The sequence below is a fragment of the Sphaeramia orbicularis genome, chromosome 4 (genome assembly GCF_902148855.1).
Source record: "Sphaeramia orbicularis chromosome 4, fSphaOr1.1, whole genome shotgun sequence".
NCBI classification, from domain to species: domain Eukaryota; kingdom Metazoa; phylum Chordata; class Actinopteri; order Kurtiformes; family Apogonidae; genus Sphaeramia; species Sphaeramia orbicularis.
The window spans coordinates 42,766,068-42,784,500 of record NC_043960.1 but is presented as its reverse complement, the minus strand read 5'-3'; the positions used below and the strand labels follow the sequence as shown (position 1 = coordinate 42,784,500).

The 18,433-nt window shown below is 40.0% G+C and overlaps 1 protein-coding gene across 4 annotated transcripts; it reads left to right on the top strand.

The window, feature by feature from the left end:
* Positions 1 to 210: 210 nt before the first annotated feature.
* safb (scaffold attachment factor B) lies at positions 211 to 17,874 on the top strand. 4 transcript variants are annotated; one of them, XM_030132008.1, is made up of 21 exons: positions 211 to 492; positions 850 to 940; positions 7,213 to 7,280; positions 7,388 to 7,576; positions 7,676 to 7,729; positions 7,842 to 7,881; positions 8,661 to 9,087; positions 9,448 to 9,491; positions 11,266 to 11,375; positions 11,781 to 11,930; positions 12,026 to 12,111; positions 12,209 to 12,258; positions 12,347 to 12,426; positions 14,979 to 15,121; positions 15,393 to 15,504; positions 15,632 to 15,828; positions 16,260 to 16,440; positions 16,571 to 16,653; positions 16,769 to 16,827; positions 16,919 to 16,973; positions 17,096 to 17,874. In XM_030132008.1, the coding sequence occupies exons 1-21, from the start codon at positions 340 to 342 to the stop codon at positions 17,211 to 17,213; spliced, it is 2,490 nt and encodes an 829-aa protein (XP_029987868.1). In that variant the 5' UTR covers positions 211 to 339; the 3' UTR covers positions 17,214 to 17,874. The 4 variants fall into 4 exon arrangements, with proteins under 4 accessions (XP_029987868.1, XP_029987867.1, XP_029987866.1 ...); XM_030132007.1 differs by having other exon boundaries at positions 7,213 to 7,286; positions 17,099 to 17,874; XM_030132006.1 differs by having other exon boundaries at positions 7,213 to 7,286.
* The last annotated feature ends 559 nt before the right edge of the window (positions 17,875 to 18,433 follow it).

Below are 18,433 nucleotides of genomic sequence, written 5' to 3'. Positions count from 1 at the left end.
GTTTATGGAAATAGTTTTAACTTTTCCGTGGAAGAAATGCATACCTTAATCATAAAATATTAGAACAGTATTTTATCCGTCGGTCTGCGCGTCCACAGTGTAGCTCACACCTACAGCCCATCACATCTTACTTGGACATTTTGTGCAAACTATCCTCGATTTTTAGCCAATAGCTCACGCGACCATACTGCGCCTGCGCATAGACGTCACTTGTTTCCTACAATCTCCATTTTGCAGTGTCGTTAGCTTTGCAAGCTGCATCTGTGCATGTTACAGCATCAGTATACGAAGTGCATGTAAGGACTATTTCAAACTACAGAGGTATTGTAGACCATAGCTATGGCAGACACACCAGCAGAGGTTGAGGTTCCGGAGGGTGCAGAAGTCCGCAAACTCTCGGAGCTGAGAGTCATCGACCTGAAGGCCGAGCTGAAGAAACGAAACCTAGACACCACAGGCGTCAAGAGCGTGCTGTCTGAGCGTCTGAAAAAGGTATTTTTATTAGTACTCTTGAGTAGCACCTGCCATTCTGATGTGTTATAATTACATTTTCTAAATCAAACTAAATACTTTACCTTTGAAGCTTATAATGAGTTTTGTGAAAGCAGCTACATTGATGCCAACTTTAAGCTAACTACGTTAGCTAACGAAGCTAAGTAGCGTTAGCTCATACGTGCTAATAATGTTAAGTGTTAGTCGCTGTTTCTGCAAACACACTGACGCTACGGCTGGCCACCGATTCATAGCATTGGGGCAGATCATTTTCCTGCCTGTTTTCAGTGCCTTTTGTCATGCCGTCTATCAAAACCTACATGTAGTTTGTTATTTTTCCGTATTCTCCACAAACAGGCAATCGAAGAAGAGGGAGGAAATCCTGACGAGATTGTTGTCGATACGGAGTCAGCCCCAAAGAAAGCTACACCTAAACGCGCCGCTAAAGGTAATTTAGGAAAAGTTGCGCAAACTATAATTTACAGCTTGACCAGGGGTGGATTGTGTTAAAAACCGTCACTTCATTGTCCTCTGCTGGCTGTGATGTGATCCTTGTTACTCTGATATTCAGTCTGCGGACGCTTACATGAACATTCATGTTCCAATAAATAGCAAAACAGATCATATGAGAGATGTTAAATATGACTAATGTGACCTTCATTTATTCAAGAAAATCCAGGAATACAAGTGAGATATAGCAACATCCACAACAGTACAACACTAAGCTTATTGGTTATTTCAAACTGGGTTCGACCTTTATTTTGAGTTTCAGCAGTACCAATGAAACCCACTTGTTGTTAGGATGCTCTCAGTGAATGCCGCCTAGTGTGCATAATGTAGTGATCGGTGTGCAGGTAGAGGTGTGAGGATTGATACTGACCTGTGATACCAGATATTTATGTTCTGGAACTGATTCTCATTTTAAAATGTTGATACTTTAGTAATTTGTGGTGTTTAGATTGTTACAAGCAAGGACACAGTGGAAAGTACCTATAGTTGGTAGGAACTTTTTTGTCTGCATGTCGTTTGAGATATACAGCTGTTTAAATGTGTAAGCGTTGCAGTAAACTGTTCACTCAGTTCAGTCTGTATTGATGTCTGAACGCAAGCCCAGTTGTGTGGAGCTGTTTCGGCTCCACAGACTGCAACAATGCAGTGTGTGATGTGTGTGGGATGGCAGCGAGGTATTGTTTAAACACCACATGGATCCGGATCAACGGAAACACAGTAGCGTTGTATCTGTAAATTATTTATCTCATTTCTCTCATTTTACTGGCAATTTCAATTGGAGTCATGCAGCATTCTGTATAAAACACCAAGTATATGCAAACTATTAGTTTCTTTCCCCTTTGTGTTGGCTGTTTTTAGAGTTTGCATACATAATAATAATGATAATGAAAATAATAATACTACATTTTATTTGTAAGCTCCTATCATGAAACCCAAGGACACTGTACAACAAAGGATGAAAAGACAATACATAAAATCCAAAAAACAATAATTTGTTTACATAACTGCAACTAAGGGTGTATTCACACCAGGAAAGTCCAACAGTTCACTTGCTTTGGTCCGGACCAAATTTTTTTTTTTTTTTTTTAATTTGGTGTTGTTCGTATTCACACTGTACATTTTTGTAAGTGGACCAAAATCTGTAAACAAAACCACGTGTGCTGAGGTCATTCATCCATTGGACAGAAATGAGCAGTGTCCATTAAAGCGCTCAGTCCAAAGTGAAAGGACAGAATCATGGACATTTTGCTGTTTTTGTTATTGTCATAGCGGTTTTTACAGATATAGACGTTTGCACAAGTGTTTGAGCAGCAAGAGCGTTTGATGCAACGTCAGGTTTACAGTATTGTAGAATTCATTTCTCAATGACGAAGACACGGAACCAGACGGCTATGGAGGACAGCACTCATGTGCACATCATTTTGTGACTGTTGGTCTGATTCACACAGACGTAACAGGTATGAAGTTGGAATTCTGCTAGTATATGAAAAGACTGTTCTCCAAAAGCATTAGTGCTACGTACTGCTTACCTATGCGTATCTATCCTATATCACCGTTCAGTTTAGCCAGGGACAGAATTCCTTAACGCATGTAAAGTTTGCTGGGGGTGATGAAGTTGTTTATTATTTTTTCTTTTCAAGCACAACAGACAAATCTAACCGTCATCCTAATCATTCTCTCGCTGAACAAGCTGAAAACGTCGGAGTTTTTATGTGTCCTTTCTAGCAGTTGTGTTACATGCACATCTGCCCAGATGTCCAAAAGGCAGCGTGTCACTTCGAGCTCCAAGTTTGACCACGGCTCATTTTCAGCTCCGTAGCCTATCCTCACTCTGAGCGCTTCTCTGGTAAAACTCTGTTGTCCATAATGCTCGACGCACGATGGGAGCTCATTAGGTACAAAAAACCCAACTGTGTCTGATCGGGTCCGGGCTGCTTTCACACCTCAAACGAACCGCGCCAGGGTTCGTATGGAACCGCACCGAGACCACCTCTTCAACTGGGTCTCGGTTCGCTTGTTTGGTCCGGAACAGAGTTCGGTGGTTTTTATTCACACCAGCCCAAAAGGTCCGAACCAAGGGAGCAAACGAACTCTGGTCCGTTTTAAACGGACCAAACAAGGCAGGTGTGAATACACCCTAAGTAAGGTTCAGCATTCAGTACAGTCCAGCCGTGTCATTTGTTTTGCCCTGTGTATTTTATAGTGTTTGTTCATGATTCCTCAATAGTACCAACACTCACAAGATGCCTGAGACAGGGGAACATGTTTTGGAAACTCACACTTTCCATGGGCAGCATACAGCACATAATATGAGCTTAAGCAAATCACAGAAGAATGGGGCTAACTGAGAAGATGTTAGTGCCGCTGTAACAGACAATGATGCAGATGTGGTTGCTGCAGTGCACAAGGCTAGATGGAGGTATCCTCATTTTGCACATACAGTGAACTTAGTTGTCAGTCTAAAAGCTGTGCCAGAAGTGGTGGAGGTCCAAGAAGGATACAATGCAATCATGTCCTTTATTCATTATGGCACAAAGACCAGAGAGATGCTCAGGGATATTCAACAATGGCTAAAAGTGGCAGAACACAAGCTAATCCAGTCAGTAGATACCTGTCTGAACAGTCTTTCACATGCTGGAGAGGCTCTGGGAGCAAAATGAAGCTGTGCCCTTAGCAGTCTACCTTTTAGGGAGGAATGCATTGTGATTAAATGTGGATGAATTATCCCTCGTCAAGCAAACAATTAGTGCACTACAGCCTTTGGAAGAAGTAACATGAGAACTGGAGGTTTCACCTGTAAACATGTTTCTGCTTTGAAAGCATTCCACAGTGTTACTCATTCACAGGGCTGTAACAGTCTTTGAACATCTTGGCAGCTTCCTGGTCACACAGCTGCCACAGCAATGCCAGTACAGTGTCGGACATACTGAGAGCATTCACTTCCTAGCTGCCAGTAAATTTCTGGATGTTAGCTTTAAACACCTTGGTTTTTGAGACATACATTGTTGAGTTAATGATGATAAAGTCTACACACTGAAATTCAGAAAGTCTGTCAGACAGGACAGTCAGCTCCCACTCCAACTCCGAACCCTCTGCTACATCTACCTTAGTGTCTTGTAGCTCAAAGTTTAACCAGAGTCCTACACCCTCAGGTTCAGGTACAACAAAAGGACACCTATGGACAGAATTTGACATGCAGGTTTTGCCTGGCCAACATCAGCAGTTAGCTGCTACTGATGTACTTGGTTAAATAGGGTGGTAATCAGAGGAAAATCAATTCCCCAAGATCAGGATCAGGATCCACTGCTTTGGTGGTAAGAGCATGAACAATCCTTCCCAGCCCTAAACAGACTTGCAGTGAGATACTTGGGAAATTTGGTTCTTCTCTACCTGCAGAGAGAATCTTTTCAAATGCAGGGGAGGTTGTAAGCAAAAAACTGGAAAACTATAAATATGCTGTTGTTCCTAAACGAAAACCTGTGAATGAGTGAAAATTTGAGGAACGCTTAAAAAAAATTTCAGGCGTCCCTGATCAACATCTTACCAAACAGAAATGTGTGAATGTTGAATGTTCAGGCAAGCATTTTAAGATATACATATTCAGGTGCTGTCAGTTAACACACAGTTTTTCATGTTTTTTGTATATAATGCATCATGAATAAAAACAATAAGAATGAGTAGTCTGATGTCTTTATTTATTATTGACGCTATAAATTAAAATACGCAATCTTTTCTTTTGATTTTCCAAACACATTTAATTTTTGTATGATGTAAAGGTATCTGATCACTATCACCGATACCAACCTGAATTGTACTTGGTATCACACATCACTAACTGGCACAGTGAATGTCAGAGTAACATCATGTATCACATCATGACCAACAGGGAAATCTGAAGTGACGTTTCTTTTTTTACACTATCCACTCGGCACACTCACATGAGCATTCTTTTTCCAATAAATTACAAAATGGATTATGTGAGAGAAATTAAATATGGCCAGTGTCTAGACCTTCATTCATTTGACGAACACTAAGATTCAGAATACCAGTAAATTATACTAACATCAACAGCAGTACAACAACAGGCTCACTGGTTAGGTCAATTTCAAATTGTGTTTGAGTTTCAATAGCAACATTCAAAACCACATGTTAGGATAAAGCAGTGTTTTTCAACCTTGGGGTTGGGACCCCATGTGGGGTCGCCTGGAATTCAAATGGGGTCACCTGAAATTTCAACTCAATGACCCCCCCCCCCCCCCCCCCCCAGGGAGAAAAACAAAACAAAACAAAAAACTTACCAATAAAAAATATATGGTGAGTTGTGAGAGGCAATCACAATACATAAGACATGACATACTGTGGAGCTGAAACTGAAGCACTGTGGTACTGTTTATCTTTCAAATGTTCATTGTGGTCGGTTTAAGATGCTGCAGCTCTTTCGTAATTCATACTTTGAGTTATTGTTTGTTCAGTATTAATTGTCAGCCTTGTAAATCCAAGCTGGACTGACTGTACATATCCTGACCAAGGAAAATAAAATTCTCACTTTGTGCAGTAATCTACACCTGGCTTTTCTGCCTCCGTCAATAATAATATACATTATATAGACTAAATGTCATCTAAAATTAATGTTTATTTGCAACATAGTATAGCAAACTTTTACATGATCAAAAAGAAAATTAATTTAATCAAAAAAAATCTCTCTTTTTTGAATGTCTGGGGTCACCAGAAATTTGTGATATTGAAATGGGGTCACGAGCCAAAAAAGGTTGGAAAGCACTGGGATAAGGTCTGCCTTTTGACTCATTTCCCTCAATTAGTGTTGTTTGTGTGTGTCAAGTAGTAGGGGTCCGAATGATTTTTGAAAACCTTGCAGTCTTCAATTCTCTGTGTAACATAAACAGTGATATTTTATTACCTCTGAGATTGTAGAGAACTACAGTAGAGTTAATACCTGTCATGTTACATTTCAGACTTGAAGTGTGGCTCAGTTGTCCAACTTAAAGGGGTCATATTTTGCTAAACCCACTTTTATTAGTCCTTGGTACATTTATTTGTGTATTTGGACCCTAATAGTTCATAAAGTTTGAATTTGAACCTTCCACATGCTGCAAAACAATCTTTATATTCATTTGGCAAAAATCGAGCAGATTTCTACAACCTGTTTCAATTCCTTCCTAATTTGTTACATCTTTATCTAGTTGCGTTGCAACATTTGCACATATAAGGTCAAGACTTCATGCGAACATTTCTCTGAATACGCCATAATTGTTTATCAGCAGCAGTGGTTGTAGTCCATACTGAAAATATGTCAAACTTCGATCCGATTACCTAAGATGTTGAGTTGTTGGCTGAACGGGACAGAGCAGCATAGTCAACAACCTGGAGGGAGTGGGGCTTGATGTGGCTCATTTGAATTTAAAGGGCCAGCACTCAAAACAACCTTTCTGGTGTAATCACTCAGAAATAGGGTTGAAGAAGGACCTGTGGAGGTGAATTAATGAAGAATTCAGACCCAAGCATAGCATTTACAGTTTATGTAGACCACAGGGAAATATTTTAAAAGACATAATTCCATTTTTAAAAAAGCTAAATATAATTCCTTTAAGTAAAAGGTAACTCTTAGGCTAAATATGCTCTGATTTGGTTTCATATTGCAGCAGTATTTTAAAATGAAAATCTGTGTCTACACAAATTTCAGATTTAGTCTCTGTCCATTTGATTGGGACCTGATAATGCCACTAGATACAGAAGTCATGTCAAATTGCTCATATATCAGTTTACATGTTGTGAATAGTCAGCAGTAGCTGTATCATCATAAAAGACAGAATTAAACTGCAAAACTGTTGTTAGCACAGGCGAGGCTGAAGAATCAGCTGTAATTCAGTACGTAGTTGAATGGCTGGAAGTCTTGTTTTCTTCAGGAAAGAGTTGCATAAAAGGAGTGTGATGAATCGGACAGATATGTAGGGACTCTTTAGTCAAGTGAATGTAGGTGACTGCATCACTGTCTCTAAGTTTGTTTTTTTTCTCTGTCTGTCTTACTACAAGGCCCTGGAGGTTTTGAACTAAAACAAGCTCAGCTGCATTTCTAAAAGTGTGTTTTCAGGAAGTTAAATCACAAATATATTAGTGTGGATGTAGTTTAAGATGACAAACTGTAAAACACCCAAAGCAGAACTGTCTCTAACCACATCATGTTATCTGTAGATACAAGGCAAGAAAATGATGAGCCAGAGGACAGCACTATTGAGGAGGATTCCCACGATGGACAGATGGTGAGTGTGAGCTCTGTAGGATAATCTCAGGCCTCATTTTAAGCACTACTGTTTGGATATCAGGGTTGAATTGTTGTAAGTGTTTAAAAAGCAATTGTGTCCATCAGGAGGATCTTCCGGATGAGAACATACAGGAGATGGACATCCTCAACATGAACATTCTGGATGAGACGGAGCATGATAATGGAATACCTGCTCAGGATGAGGAGGATGAGACGGACAATTTTCATATTGACGATGATGAATTGTTGAATGAAGACCGTTACAACACTGACAATGAAGCAAGAGGTGCAGAGGTGAGCATTTGGATAGAAAAATATTCTACTTGTCTAAGGTAAGTCTTTTTTCTGTAGTTAAATGTTTGATTTTTTTTTTTTTTTTTTTTTTTTTACCAGATGTCAGAGATGGCAGATAAAGATGAAGATATGACTTCCTCATCAGTCAATATGGTATTGCTAACATTTCTGTATCTTCATAGTTCATACTTTTTATTGTTCAGACAACTGTGAGAAAAGTAATATCCCCTTTTACATTCAGTAAGAACCTGATCTTCTGTTTTAGGCTCAGGATCCAGATGTGGATGATGTAAATGAAGACACAGGTAATGTAAAAAATGTGTTAAAAGAAGGTGGAGGTGTCTTTTTAGCAGTGTTGAGCTTGGAATGCAGACACTAGTTTAATTTCAACAAGGTAGAGAGACTGGAAGCCCAAAGGGAAATTGCTGGCTTTGTGCGGGAATTTGCTTAACCATTTTGTTGTATTTTAAAGATTATATGTTGGTCAACTTATGTTTTTTTTTTTTTTTTTTTTTCTCTATTCTAAAAAATAGTGGTTAACAAGTTTAACGCCCATTGTCAGCAATGTATTTCAAGGTTGGGTGGGGAGGTTTGAGCTGTTGCAGGTGATTGCAGTGTTTTTAGGTTGCCACGTGAAGATCAAGACAAAGAAGATCCATCAAGAATCAGCATCTGTCACAGATTTTTAAGGACACTGACTGAGAAAGCAGCTGGATATGAAACCAATGGACTTGAAGTTTGGTCATCACAAATGGACACTGGAAGAAAAAGTTGAAGGCTGAAAGAAGATGGTCTGCTGATGTCGTGGCTCTCTTCAGCGCTGATCTCTTGTGTGTGCTTTGGATCAGGTGAACAGAGTGAAATGAGCCACAGTAGTAGCCCCTCTAGTTGCTTTGTGGCCCCCAGCCTTTGGGTCCTCTTCCAGTCTCTCTCTAGGGTCTACTTCGTGTTAATACATAGTTCTAAGAGCACAGGCCAGTGGTCATGACGTTCCTAATCCAGGACTTGCCAGTTCCTCGTTAACCATTGCTGTGTTTCAGAAGTGATTAAACTCTGTGCCATTTTATTCCTGTTAAATCCGTAGAAAATGACAAAGTAGCCGGGTCTTGTTTATCTGAGCCGCTTAACGAAGATCACCAACGGAGCCATGAGACGTGTCCTGAAGAAGAGCAAGCCGACACCGCGAGGGGGGAAGAAAATGTGTCCAACACTGGTGCCAGAAGCGACAGGGACACCCCTGGAGATGTGGAGAGCGACAGGGAGGTCACGGAGACCGACGCCAAAGATGTTGGGGACGCGCTGAATGCCCCAGAAGAGACATTTGACTCTGAAAACAAAAGCTCGCAGGCTGTTAGTGTAAGCGAACAGGGCACCGGGGGTGAAACTGTTGATACAGAAATGGGGTCTAACAAGGGTGAGGAGGATGAGAAGCCAGAAGAGAAAGCCGCTGCGGATTCCTCCTCGACACTGAAAGAGTCCTCTTCTGTAGAGGGCGATGATCAGAAAAAGAGGTTTGTTGTTTTCTGTCTACTAGAACCCAAAATGGCTATCTCTGTTGCATTGGCTCCTTTGTGCTAGCAAAAATTTGGATGCTCTATTGGAGGTAAAAAACGTTCTCTGCATTTGTCTGTTTTCATATGTCATCTCTTCCACCCATGTATTCCGCCTTTTTACCCATAAATGAGTAATTTATTGGGGTCGTCATACGGTAAAATTTCATATACTCACTGTTAAATCTCTACACTACGGTACATGATGGGTTGATCACTGTCAGTTTTCTGTCATATTGTAGAACACATAACAGTGTTTGCAGAGAGACCCCAGGCGTCCTCACTGCTGTATGTTTATTGCTCTTTTTTCTTTGTCTTTAGCTCTGAGGAAAAAGATGGGCAGACGGAGTCTAAAGATGAAAAGGGTGAGTATATGAAGTAGGACTGGACCATACCGGCCAAAAATGTTGTCATGATAAAGATTTTCAAACTCTCGGTAATTGAGATGAGGAATTCTCTAGCCTTAAAGGCTTTTCTCTGGAGGTCCTCAGTGACTGTATTAATGCACCTTACTCAGGGTTTCTGCGGGGTCTTAAAAAATCTTAAGTCTTGAATTTACAAATCTGGATTTAATACCTTAAAGACTTTAAAAATTATTAAATTTGATATGGTGGGTCTTAAGTTATGTTGCCATAAACTTGTTCACTGTATTGTGTTGAAATGTGTCTGTTAAATGTCCAAACTAGAAAGAGTAACAGTAGTCTACTCAGGTCCACCCGTTCCAAACCAACAATATATATTGAAATTAGGAATCAGTTACAGGGTTCCTACACAAGTATGGAAAAGTATAAAATTTGATTTTTCTAAATTTCCAGATCTGGAAAAGTATGGAAAATGGAAACAAATGTATGGAAAAATATGTTTACAAGACTGTTACTACTGTTCTGTTTTCTAAAACATAAGATTATGGATATCTAAAAAAAAAGAAATGGATCAGTCTGTTTTTTTTAAGGTGCTTGCTAGTGCAGCTAAAATGTTTGTGTGACAGCACATACAGTAGGCTACGCGTCCCAGTAAACATTGGTGCAGATTGACAAGTTGAATGCCCAGCCTCCTGCTCTTATCCTCCTCCAACCCATTTTAAGGCCCGCCCAGGTGTCGTCAAGTTTCACTGCTGCTTCGATGGACAGACGATGTCCACACACTGTTTGTGAGCGAGCTAGTCAACATGCCTTGTATGATTGTTGGCAGAACTCAAATTGGTTTGCTGTAAGCTCTCTGATGACAGGCTCATAAATCCCAAATATCGTTGGCTGGTTGGAATTTTTTTTACCAAGACATTTGGAAATTAGGGTCTGGAAAAACTATGGAATTTTGAAATTTCAAATGTGTAGGAACCCTGCAATTACTACAGCTTTGCATTTAGACATGATCACACAACATTCAGTTCTGTGTACACTATCTATGTAATAGTTAATTTCTGAAATCTCTAAATACATTTTCATGAATTCTAGGAGTTACGAATTTTTGCCAGTATGGCCATGAAATAGGCATTAAATTCAGTTCAAAGTAGTCTTAACAAGGTCTTAAAAAGTCTTAAATTTCACATGTAGAAACCTGTAGGAACCCAGCTTACTGGTCACTGTAAAATCACAAATCGTTGTGGATGTTTGTAATGAAGTGGCGACGTACAGGGCAGGGTGAACCTCGCCTTCACCCAGTGTTTATGGAAAATAAATGAATTGAAGTATTTTTTATAAAAGACTAAAAACAAGAAAGAAAGAAATGGTGAAATGATATAAAGGATGTAACAAGATGAAAATGAAGCAAACAAAAATGTAACAAGATGCAAAAATTGTACAGTTCAATGATGGAAAAGCTAATATGTTGAAAACAATGGAAAAAAACACACTCCTCGTCTCTGGTTCTGTGATTATGACTCTGACACTGCATTAAGAAGTTATAACATTAAAATGGCTGTTCATCATCAATGTGCATGAGTAAAATTAGCTTTAACATTTAGAAAACTTGAATCATTGGGGTTGTAGTTGAGAATGTAAACAATTTAACTCAAAACAAAAATAAAATGTATGAATGTATGTTCAACATGTATAAAAGTGTGTTTTTTTTTCTTTTCTGGCCATTCATATTATTGTGGCTGAATGCTAATGAATAAATTCTGTGTGTGTTTGTTTGTAGCCGCTGGAGGTGGTGCTGCAGCGAGCAATAGCAGGAATCTGTGGGTCAGTGGTCTCTCCTCCACAACCAGAGCGACTGATTTGAAGACTCTCTTCAGCAAATATGGAAAGGTTAGACTGCGGCAAACCACCAAAAACTGTTGCCTTCTCTAACAAACTACACGTTACCAAAAAAAAAAATCCAAATTAGAGCTTTTATTGGAAGTTGTTCTAGGTTCAACTGGACTTGTTGTGTCACTGGACTTGTCCAGTGACACAGTGCAGCGTATAGTGATGTATAACTTGCGTGTTAGAAATACCCCGAGCATAGCAGTGTTGCTAACCTCTCCTCCAGAGGTGTTACAGAGCTGTGACAGAGGTGGGATCAAATGATCCACCATTTTGTTTACACAGACATTGTTCTGGAATAAAGGTCAAATATTCCCAGAACAGATGTGCTGTGGAAAAGGGGCTGATTAGAGTTGTTCCTCCTCCATGTTGACCTTTTGTCTTTGGTTTCCTCTGTGTTTGTGGCAGGTTGTTGGAGCTAAGGTGGTGACAAACGCCAAGAGCCCTGGAGCTCGCTGCTATGGCTTCGTCACCATGTCGTCCACTGAAGAGGCCACCAAGTGCATCAGCCACCTCCACAGGACTGAGCTACATGGTCGCATGATCTCTGTTGAGCGGGTGGGTGTGCACCCCCCATATAAACTGGAGTGATTTGACTGTTTGTGTTGAAAACCCTTGTGATAAAGTCTGTGAAATGTATTTGAATGTTGTAGGCTAAAAATGAACCTGCAGGAAAGAAACCAGCAGATAAGAATGACACCAAGAAGTCAGGTGACAGGAGGCATTCCTCAGAGTCCAAGTAAGACTACGTAACCGTATTCTGTAGTATTAATGTTATCCAGCTTTGACCTGGTGAGCTATTCTATGTATAAACTGTCACTGCAATGGTTCTGCAGGTCTGATGGAAAGGATGACAAATCTGAGGGAGAAGGAAAAGATGGCAAAGGTAAGAAATAACTACACTGAAGGTTTATGTATCTGCTCACCACAAGGACCTTTTGTAATATGTGCTTCATTTCTTGTGTTTTCAACAGGGCGAAATGAGAGGACTGTTGTTATGGACAAGTCCAAAGGAGAGCCTGTGATCAGTGTCAAAACTAAAAGCAAAGAACGAGTAAGTAATCGCCATTCTAACTGCGGTGTTAGTTTTTCTACATGATGTTCCCATAAACCAATCAGCCATAACATTATGATCACTTAAGGGTGGAGATGGAACAGTGTTGATTATTTCATTACACAGGGTGAGAAGTATTACAAAGCAAGTAAACATTTAGTAGTAGTTATGTTGGAAGTAGTAAAATGGGCAGCATGAGGTTATGAATGACTTGGAGAACAACCAAACTGTGTTTGTGCTAACTTGTGTTTGTGCTAACTTGTGCTGACTGATTAAAGAGCATCTTTAATCAGTCAGTCAGTTGTTATACCCCTGCCCACCCCAGAGGGCGGGGGTCTATGGATATATCAGGAATTCCATCTGTACGTCCAAGATGTGTCCATTCCATTTCTCAGACACCATACACCTGATTCTTTTCAAATTTCACATTCTTTTTCACCAGGAGAGGTATAGTGCACAGTTTGATGGCTGAATTTAAATTCTGGGATTTTTTAAGTGTATTTTTTAAGTTTTCAACTTAGACCAGGGTTCCCGTGGGATCTTAAAAAGCCTTAAAAGTCTTGAATTTACAAATCTGCATTTAATGCCTTAAAAAGTCTTTAAAAGGTATTGCATTTGATATGATAGATCTTAAGTTATGTTGCCATAAATGTGTTCACTCTATTGTGTTTACATGTGTCTGGGAAATGCCCAAGCTGCAAAGAAAGTAGCGTTAGTTCCACCTGCTCCAACCCGACATTTTGTATTAAAATTAGGAACCAATAACTTGCAGCCCCTGGTGAGAAATGACTCTGAACAGTGGGAATCAAGGCGTTGGAGTAAATAAATATATTTTCCTAAATTCTAGGAGTTACAGTTTTTTGCCAGAATGGCCACAAAATAGACTTTGAAATGGGCATTCAATTCTATTGTAAGTAGCCTTAAACAGGTCTTAAAAAGCAAACACTTGGTGACAGTGGCGAGGAAAAACTTCCTTTTAACAGGCAAACCTGGAGCAGACCTCGACTCTGGAGGATGGACCTCTGCCTTTACTAGTTAAAGGAAGACATTGTTTTGACCCATGGTTCTTAACAATATATCAGAAATACAACTCACAACAACTGCTCTATGTATAGTAAAAAGTACATTAATTTCATCAAATTGCGTCTTTGAGATTTAATGAAACATAAATACTTGTACTAAAACTTGCACATATAAGCAGAATAAATATGTCTAAATTAATGTAGATTCAGCCTGAATGTATTTAGGTCTAAAGTTACATTATATACACAGTATACAGTGCTGGGTTTTTCAATAACACAGCATTTCCTCAGGGGTCAGGGGTTTGTACCTAAAAAGAGTGGTATAAGGAAACACTCAGGTATCTGTAAGATTTTCTTTACAAACTACTACAGTTCATGGAGGCCCCCCACAACTTACTGGATTTAAAGGAGTGATATTTTGCTTTTTTAAATTGAAGTTTGCATTTTAAAACATTTCCCTGTGGTCTACACAAACTGTAAATGCTATGCTTGGGTCTGAATTCTTTATTAATTCAACTCCACAGGTCCATCTTCAACCCTATTTCTGAGTAATGACACGAGAAAAGGTTGTTTTGAGTGCTGGCCCTTTAAATGCAAATGAGCCACTTCATACCTATCCCCCTCCAGGTTGTTGACTGTACGCTCTGTCCCGTTCAGCCACTTGTGTTTGTTAATACAACCAACAACTGAACATTTTAGGTAATAGGCTCGAAGTTTGGACATATTTTCAGTATGGACTACAGCCGCTGCTGCTGATAAACAATTATGTCATACTCACTACTTGTTATACTTATACTATACTGGGAGAAATGTTCACTGGAAGTCTTGACCTTATATGTTCAAATGTTGCGACGTAACTAGTTATAAAATGTAACAAATTAGGAAGGAATTAAAACGGGTTGTTGAAATCCACTCGAATTTGCCGGAATGAATATAAAGATAGTTGTGCAGCACCTGGAGGGTTCAAACTCAAACTGTTTGAACTGTTAGGGTCCAAATACATAAATAAATGTACCAAAGACTAATAAAAGTGGGTTTAGCAAAATATGACACCTTTAAAGAATGTCTTGGTGCCAGTTACCACATTAAACCTGCAGGGGTTGTCTGAGTCTTATCTAGGTCTCAAAGTGGACCTACATAACAGGAGGTAGGTGGTAATAATACTTTATTCCCAATCATCCTTGTTTGGATTGAGGTCTGGTTGTCCCTCTGAAGACCAACCAGTGGAAACTCGGGACCCAAGACCTGCAGTTTTTAGATGTGTTGACCCAGTCATCATCATTGCTCAGATTCTTACTCTTGTCTATTTTTCTGCGTCCAACACATCGATGTCAAGTTAAATGTTCACTTGCTGTCTAATATATCCCTCCGACTGACAGGTACCATTGTAACGAAATAATAAACACTGTTTCCCATTAGTGGTCAGAATGGTATGGCTGATTCCTGTACTTGCTGCTGTGTGTATCCTTCTGTTTAAATCTAAGCTGCAGTAATCTCACTTTGGCGACAATTTTTCTCTTGTTTATCTAGAGCACAAAGAGTCGTGATCGCAAGTCATCAAGCAAAGAGAAGAAAGACATCCTGTCATTCGACCAGATTAAGGAGCAGAGAGAAAGGGAGAGGCAACGACAACGAGAGAGGGAGATCAGAGAGGTGGAGAGACGCAGATACACGTAAGGACCATACTCTATACCCATAACACTGGCAGGTTTAGTAAAACAACTGGAATTAGGATTGATTTTCAGTATTTAGGTTAGTCATCTGTGGATGTGAACCACTGTTTAAAGGATTTTAACACAAAAGAATCCATAGAGCAGATGGATGAGCATGATTCTTGAGTGTTTTTTGTTACTCTGTATTTAGTTTACCCTTCAGTTTAATACGTAATGTGTATATATTTTTTAAACATTTGCACTTAATAGAGACTGGTCTTCAATCTTTCAGTGACCGGGATCGTGATCGTGACAACCGGCCAGACCGTGAGCGCGAGCGAATCCGTCTGTTCCGAGAGAGAGAGGAGAGGAAGCACTTGATGCGAAAGAGACACTGGGTGGAGGTACATCATGTCACATCATGGTCACAGATAACTGAGTGTGATTAACAGAACAGTTGAATTTTAAGTTGTTGTGCTCCAGCAGGGACCATATGTTCAGTCATAATGAAACTGAACCCTTTATTCTCAGGCTGAGAAGCAGCGCCTTGATGCAGACCGTATGGAGCGTCAGTTCCTAGAGCGTGAAAGACTACGCATTGAGTATGAGCGGCGGCGCGAGCAGGAAAGGATCCTCAGGGAACGCGAGGAGCTGCGGCGGCAGCAGGAACAGTTACGCTTTGAACAGGAGCGACGCCCTGTTAAGAGACCTTACGACATAGACAACAGGTAGAAAATTAAGTCGTATTTGATGACAAGTTTAATCTTTATGGGGTATGTAGATATACCATGAATTCTGTCCTTCCCATTTCTTGGACACTATTCACCTGATGCTTTTCAAATTTGACACGTGGTCTTTACCACAAGGAGAAGTGCAGTGCACAGTGTGATGGCTGAATTTCCTTTTTGGAATTTTTTTTTTTTACAAATTTTGGAAAAGTTTTTGAAGATTGAAAGTTAAGACTCAAAATGAATCCCTGGGTTGGTGGGGTATCAGTGAGCAGGAGGGTCAAAGTGTTGAGCAACCGGGTGGGGGTGCTGGTAAAGTAATCCTACTTCAGTAGGTTTATTTGCCTGTTATTCTTAATAAAATGTGACAAAATAACAGAGTAGTTCAGAGAAAGGACTTTATTCCAGCTTGTGACCTCTTTCTTCCTTAGGAAAGATGATTGGGCTGAGAAGCGCATGGCTATGGATGACCGCTACGGCCGCTCAGACTTTGGTCGACAGGAACGTTATCAGGACTTTGACCAAAGAGACCGGGGCCGTTACCAAGACGACATGATGATGGACAGGCGGGACAACTCTCGGGGCATGGGAGGAGGAGACCGAGATAGTCAGGTAAGAGACAAGTTTTCATCTTCTAAATGTATCTGGTATGTTTTTTTTGTCATTTTGATATTTAATCTGCATCTAAGGCAGCTTTAATGTATGGGATGCAAGTTTTAACATCCTGTGATTCTTTTTGCAGCATTTCTCAGACAGATCAGACCGACATGGCAGGGATGGTCGAGACTCCTGGGGCGGAGGCTATGACAAACGTATGAATCCCAGGTTAGTAACACACTGAGTCGACACAGCCATCAGGTTAAGGACTGTTTAAAAGGAACACAAGCACAGAACATGTCTGAAAGTACCCCCTAAAGAAAAAAACCTTTTCATTTTCCAGGGAAGGGGGTCGAGATTGGGACTCTGGTCGGAAGATGGACGGAGACAGACCCTGGCAAAGTATGGATACTGATATTTCACTGTACCATTGGCTGTAGTGACTGCTTCAAGAAATCCTGGTAAAAACCCTTGTTTTTCTTTTCTTTTTCAGGTCGGGATGGAGCAATTCCAGGCCAGAGTCACATGGCTCGTGGTGGAATGGCAAGGTGAGCAGTGAATGTCACATTGCCTTTGTAAAGTTGATGTTAAAAGGTTTTTTTCTGACATAGTTGACAGACATTAGCTCAGTTAAAACCACTCTCCGTTTTGTGTTGTTTTGTGTCACCAGCAGAGGGGGCTACATGAACACAGGAACATCTCAGTCTCTGTCTGGAGCTCTGAACAGGCAGAACCAGCTGATGCAGGGCAGCGGGCTGCAGGGTGGAGCCTTTGGTCGACGCTACTGATGTCTTTTATTTGAAGACAACATCGGGACTTTGAGGTCACATCAGAGAGGATGTGGCCATTTTTGATTTTGTACATTTAAAAAGAAAAACAAACAAAAACCCACAGAATTTACTTCATTTTAATGGAGACCCTTTTTTCTGGATTCCCTTCCATGTTTTTCATTTTGTTGATGTGGTGATCTTTCCAGTGTCTCTCACTCAGTCCTTCTTGTGTATTTGCAACATGACTGTGTAAGGAGGTTTGTATCTGCAGGTTGGCCTGTGGTGGAGGCACTTCAGCGCTCTGTTGTACACTGAAATATTAGAAACACCACAGGTTCATGGACCTCTGACACTACCTTTGTCCTCACTGTATCCCACACTGTTTCTGGAACATCTTGACAGCTTCTTCTTAAATGATTCTTCTGTTATTTGATCAGTGAAGAAGATGCCTGTTTGGTTTTGTCAAGAGTCACATATATTTTAAAAACAGTTGGATCCCTGCTTGTCATAAGGTTTTTAAATGAATCGGCATTCTGAGTTTAAACCGTATGTTTTGTATATATTACATATTTGATCTGTGTGACACTGAGAAAATGTCAGTGAATGCCCCAGGAGTGTGTATGTTTCTCCAGTGCACTAAGGTCTGTAATAAAGTCTAAACTTCAGTGTGTTTTTAATGTTGTGTATAAAGGTGTTGCATTCTTTCTTTTTTCTCTCTGGTGGCTTATTTGAGCATTAAGTTTAGCAGCAGAGAACTCCTGCCACATTTGACTGGTTAAAAACTGGTAAAACTTTCCATAGACAAGCTGAAACATCAAATAGTTTCATATTGATTTTGTTGAAAAGCAGTTTTAGAAAGAGGAAAACACTGAAAGCAAAAAGAGGTTTATACTTTCATGAAAAACCTGGAGGTTTATTTATCCTGAAAGTTCTGTCAGGATACGTGATCCTTTCTCCTTGGAAGTCCTAATAAAAACGGCAGCAATGATTTGACATGAAAAACACTAAATACAGGGTGGGGAAGCAAAATTTACAATATTTTGAGGCAGGGATTGAAAGACAGTGTATGACCAATTAGTTTATTGAAAGTCATGAGAATTTATTTGCCACAAGAAAATTGACGTAATAGAAAATGTTTTTATTCTATGTGTCCTCCTTTCTCAATAACTGCCTTCACACGCTTCCTGAAACTTGTGCAAGTGTTCCTCAAATATTGGGGTGACAACTTCTCCCATTCT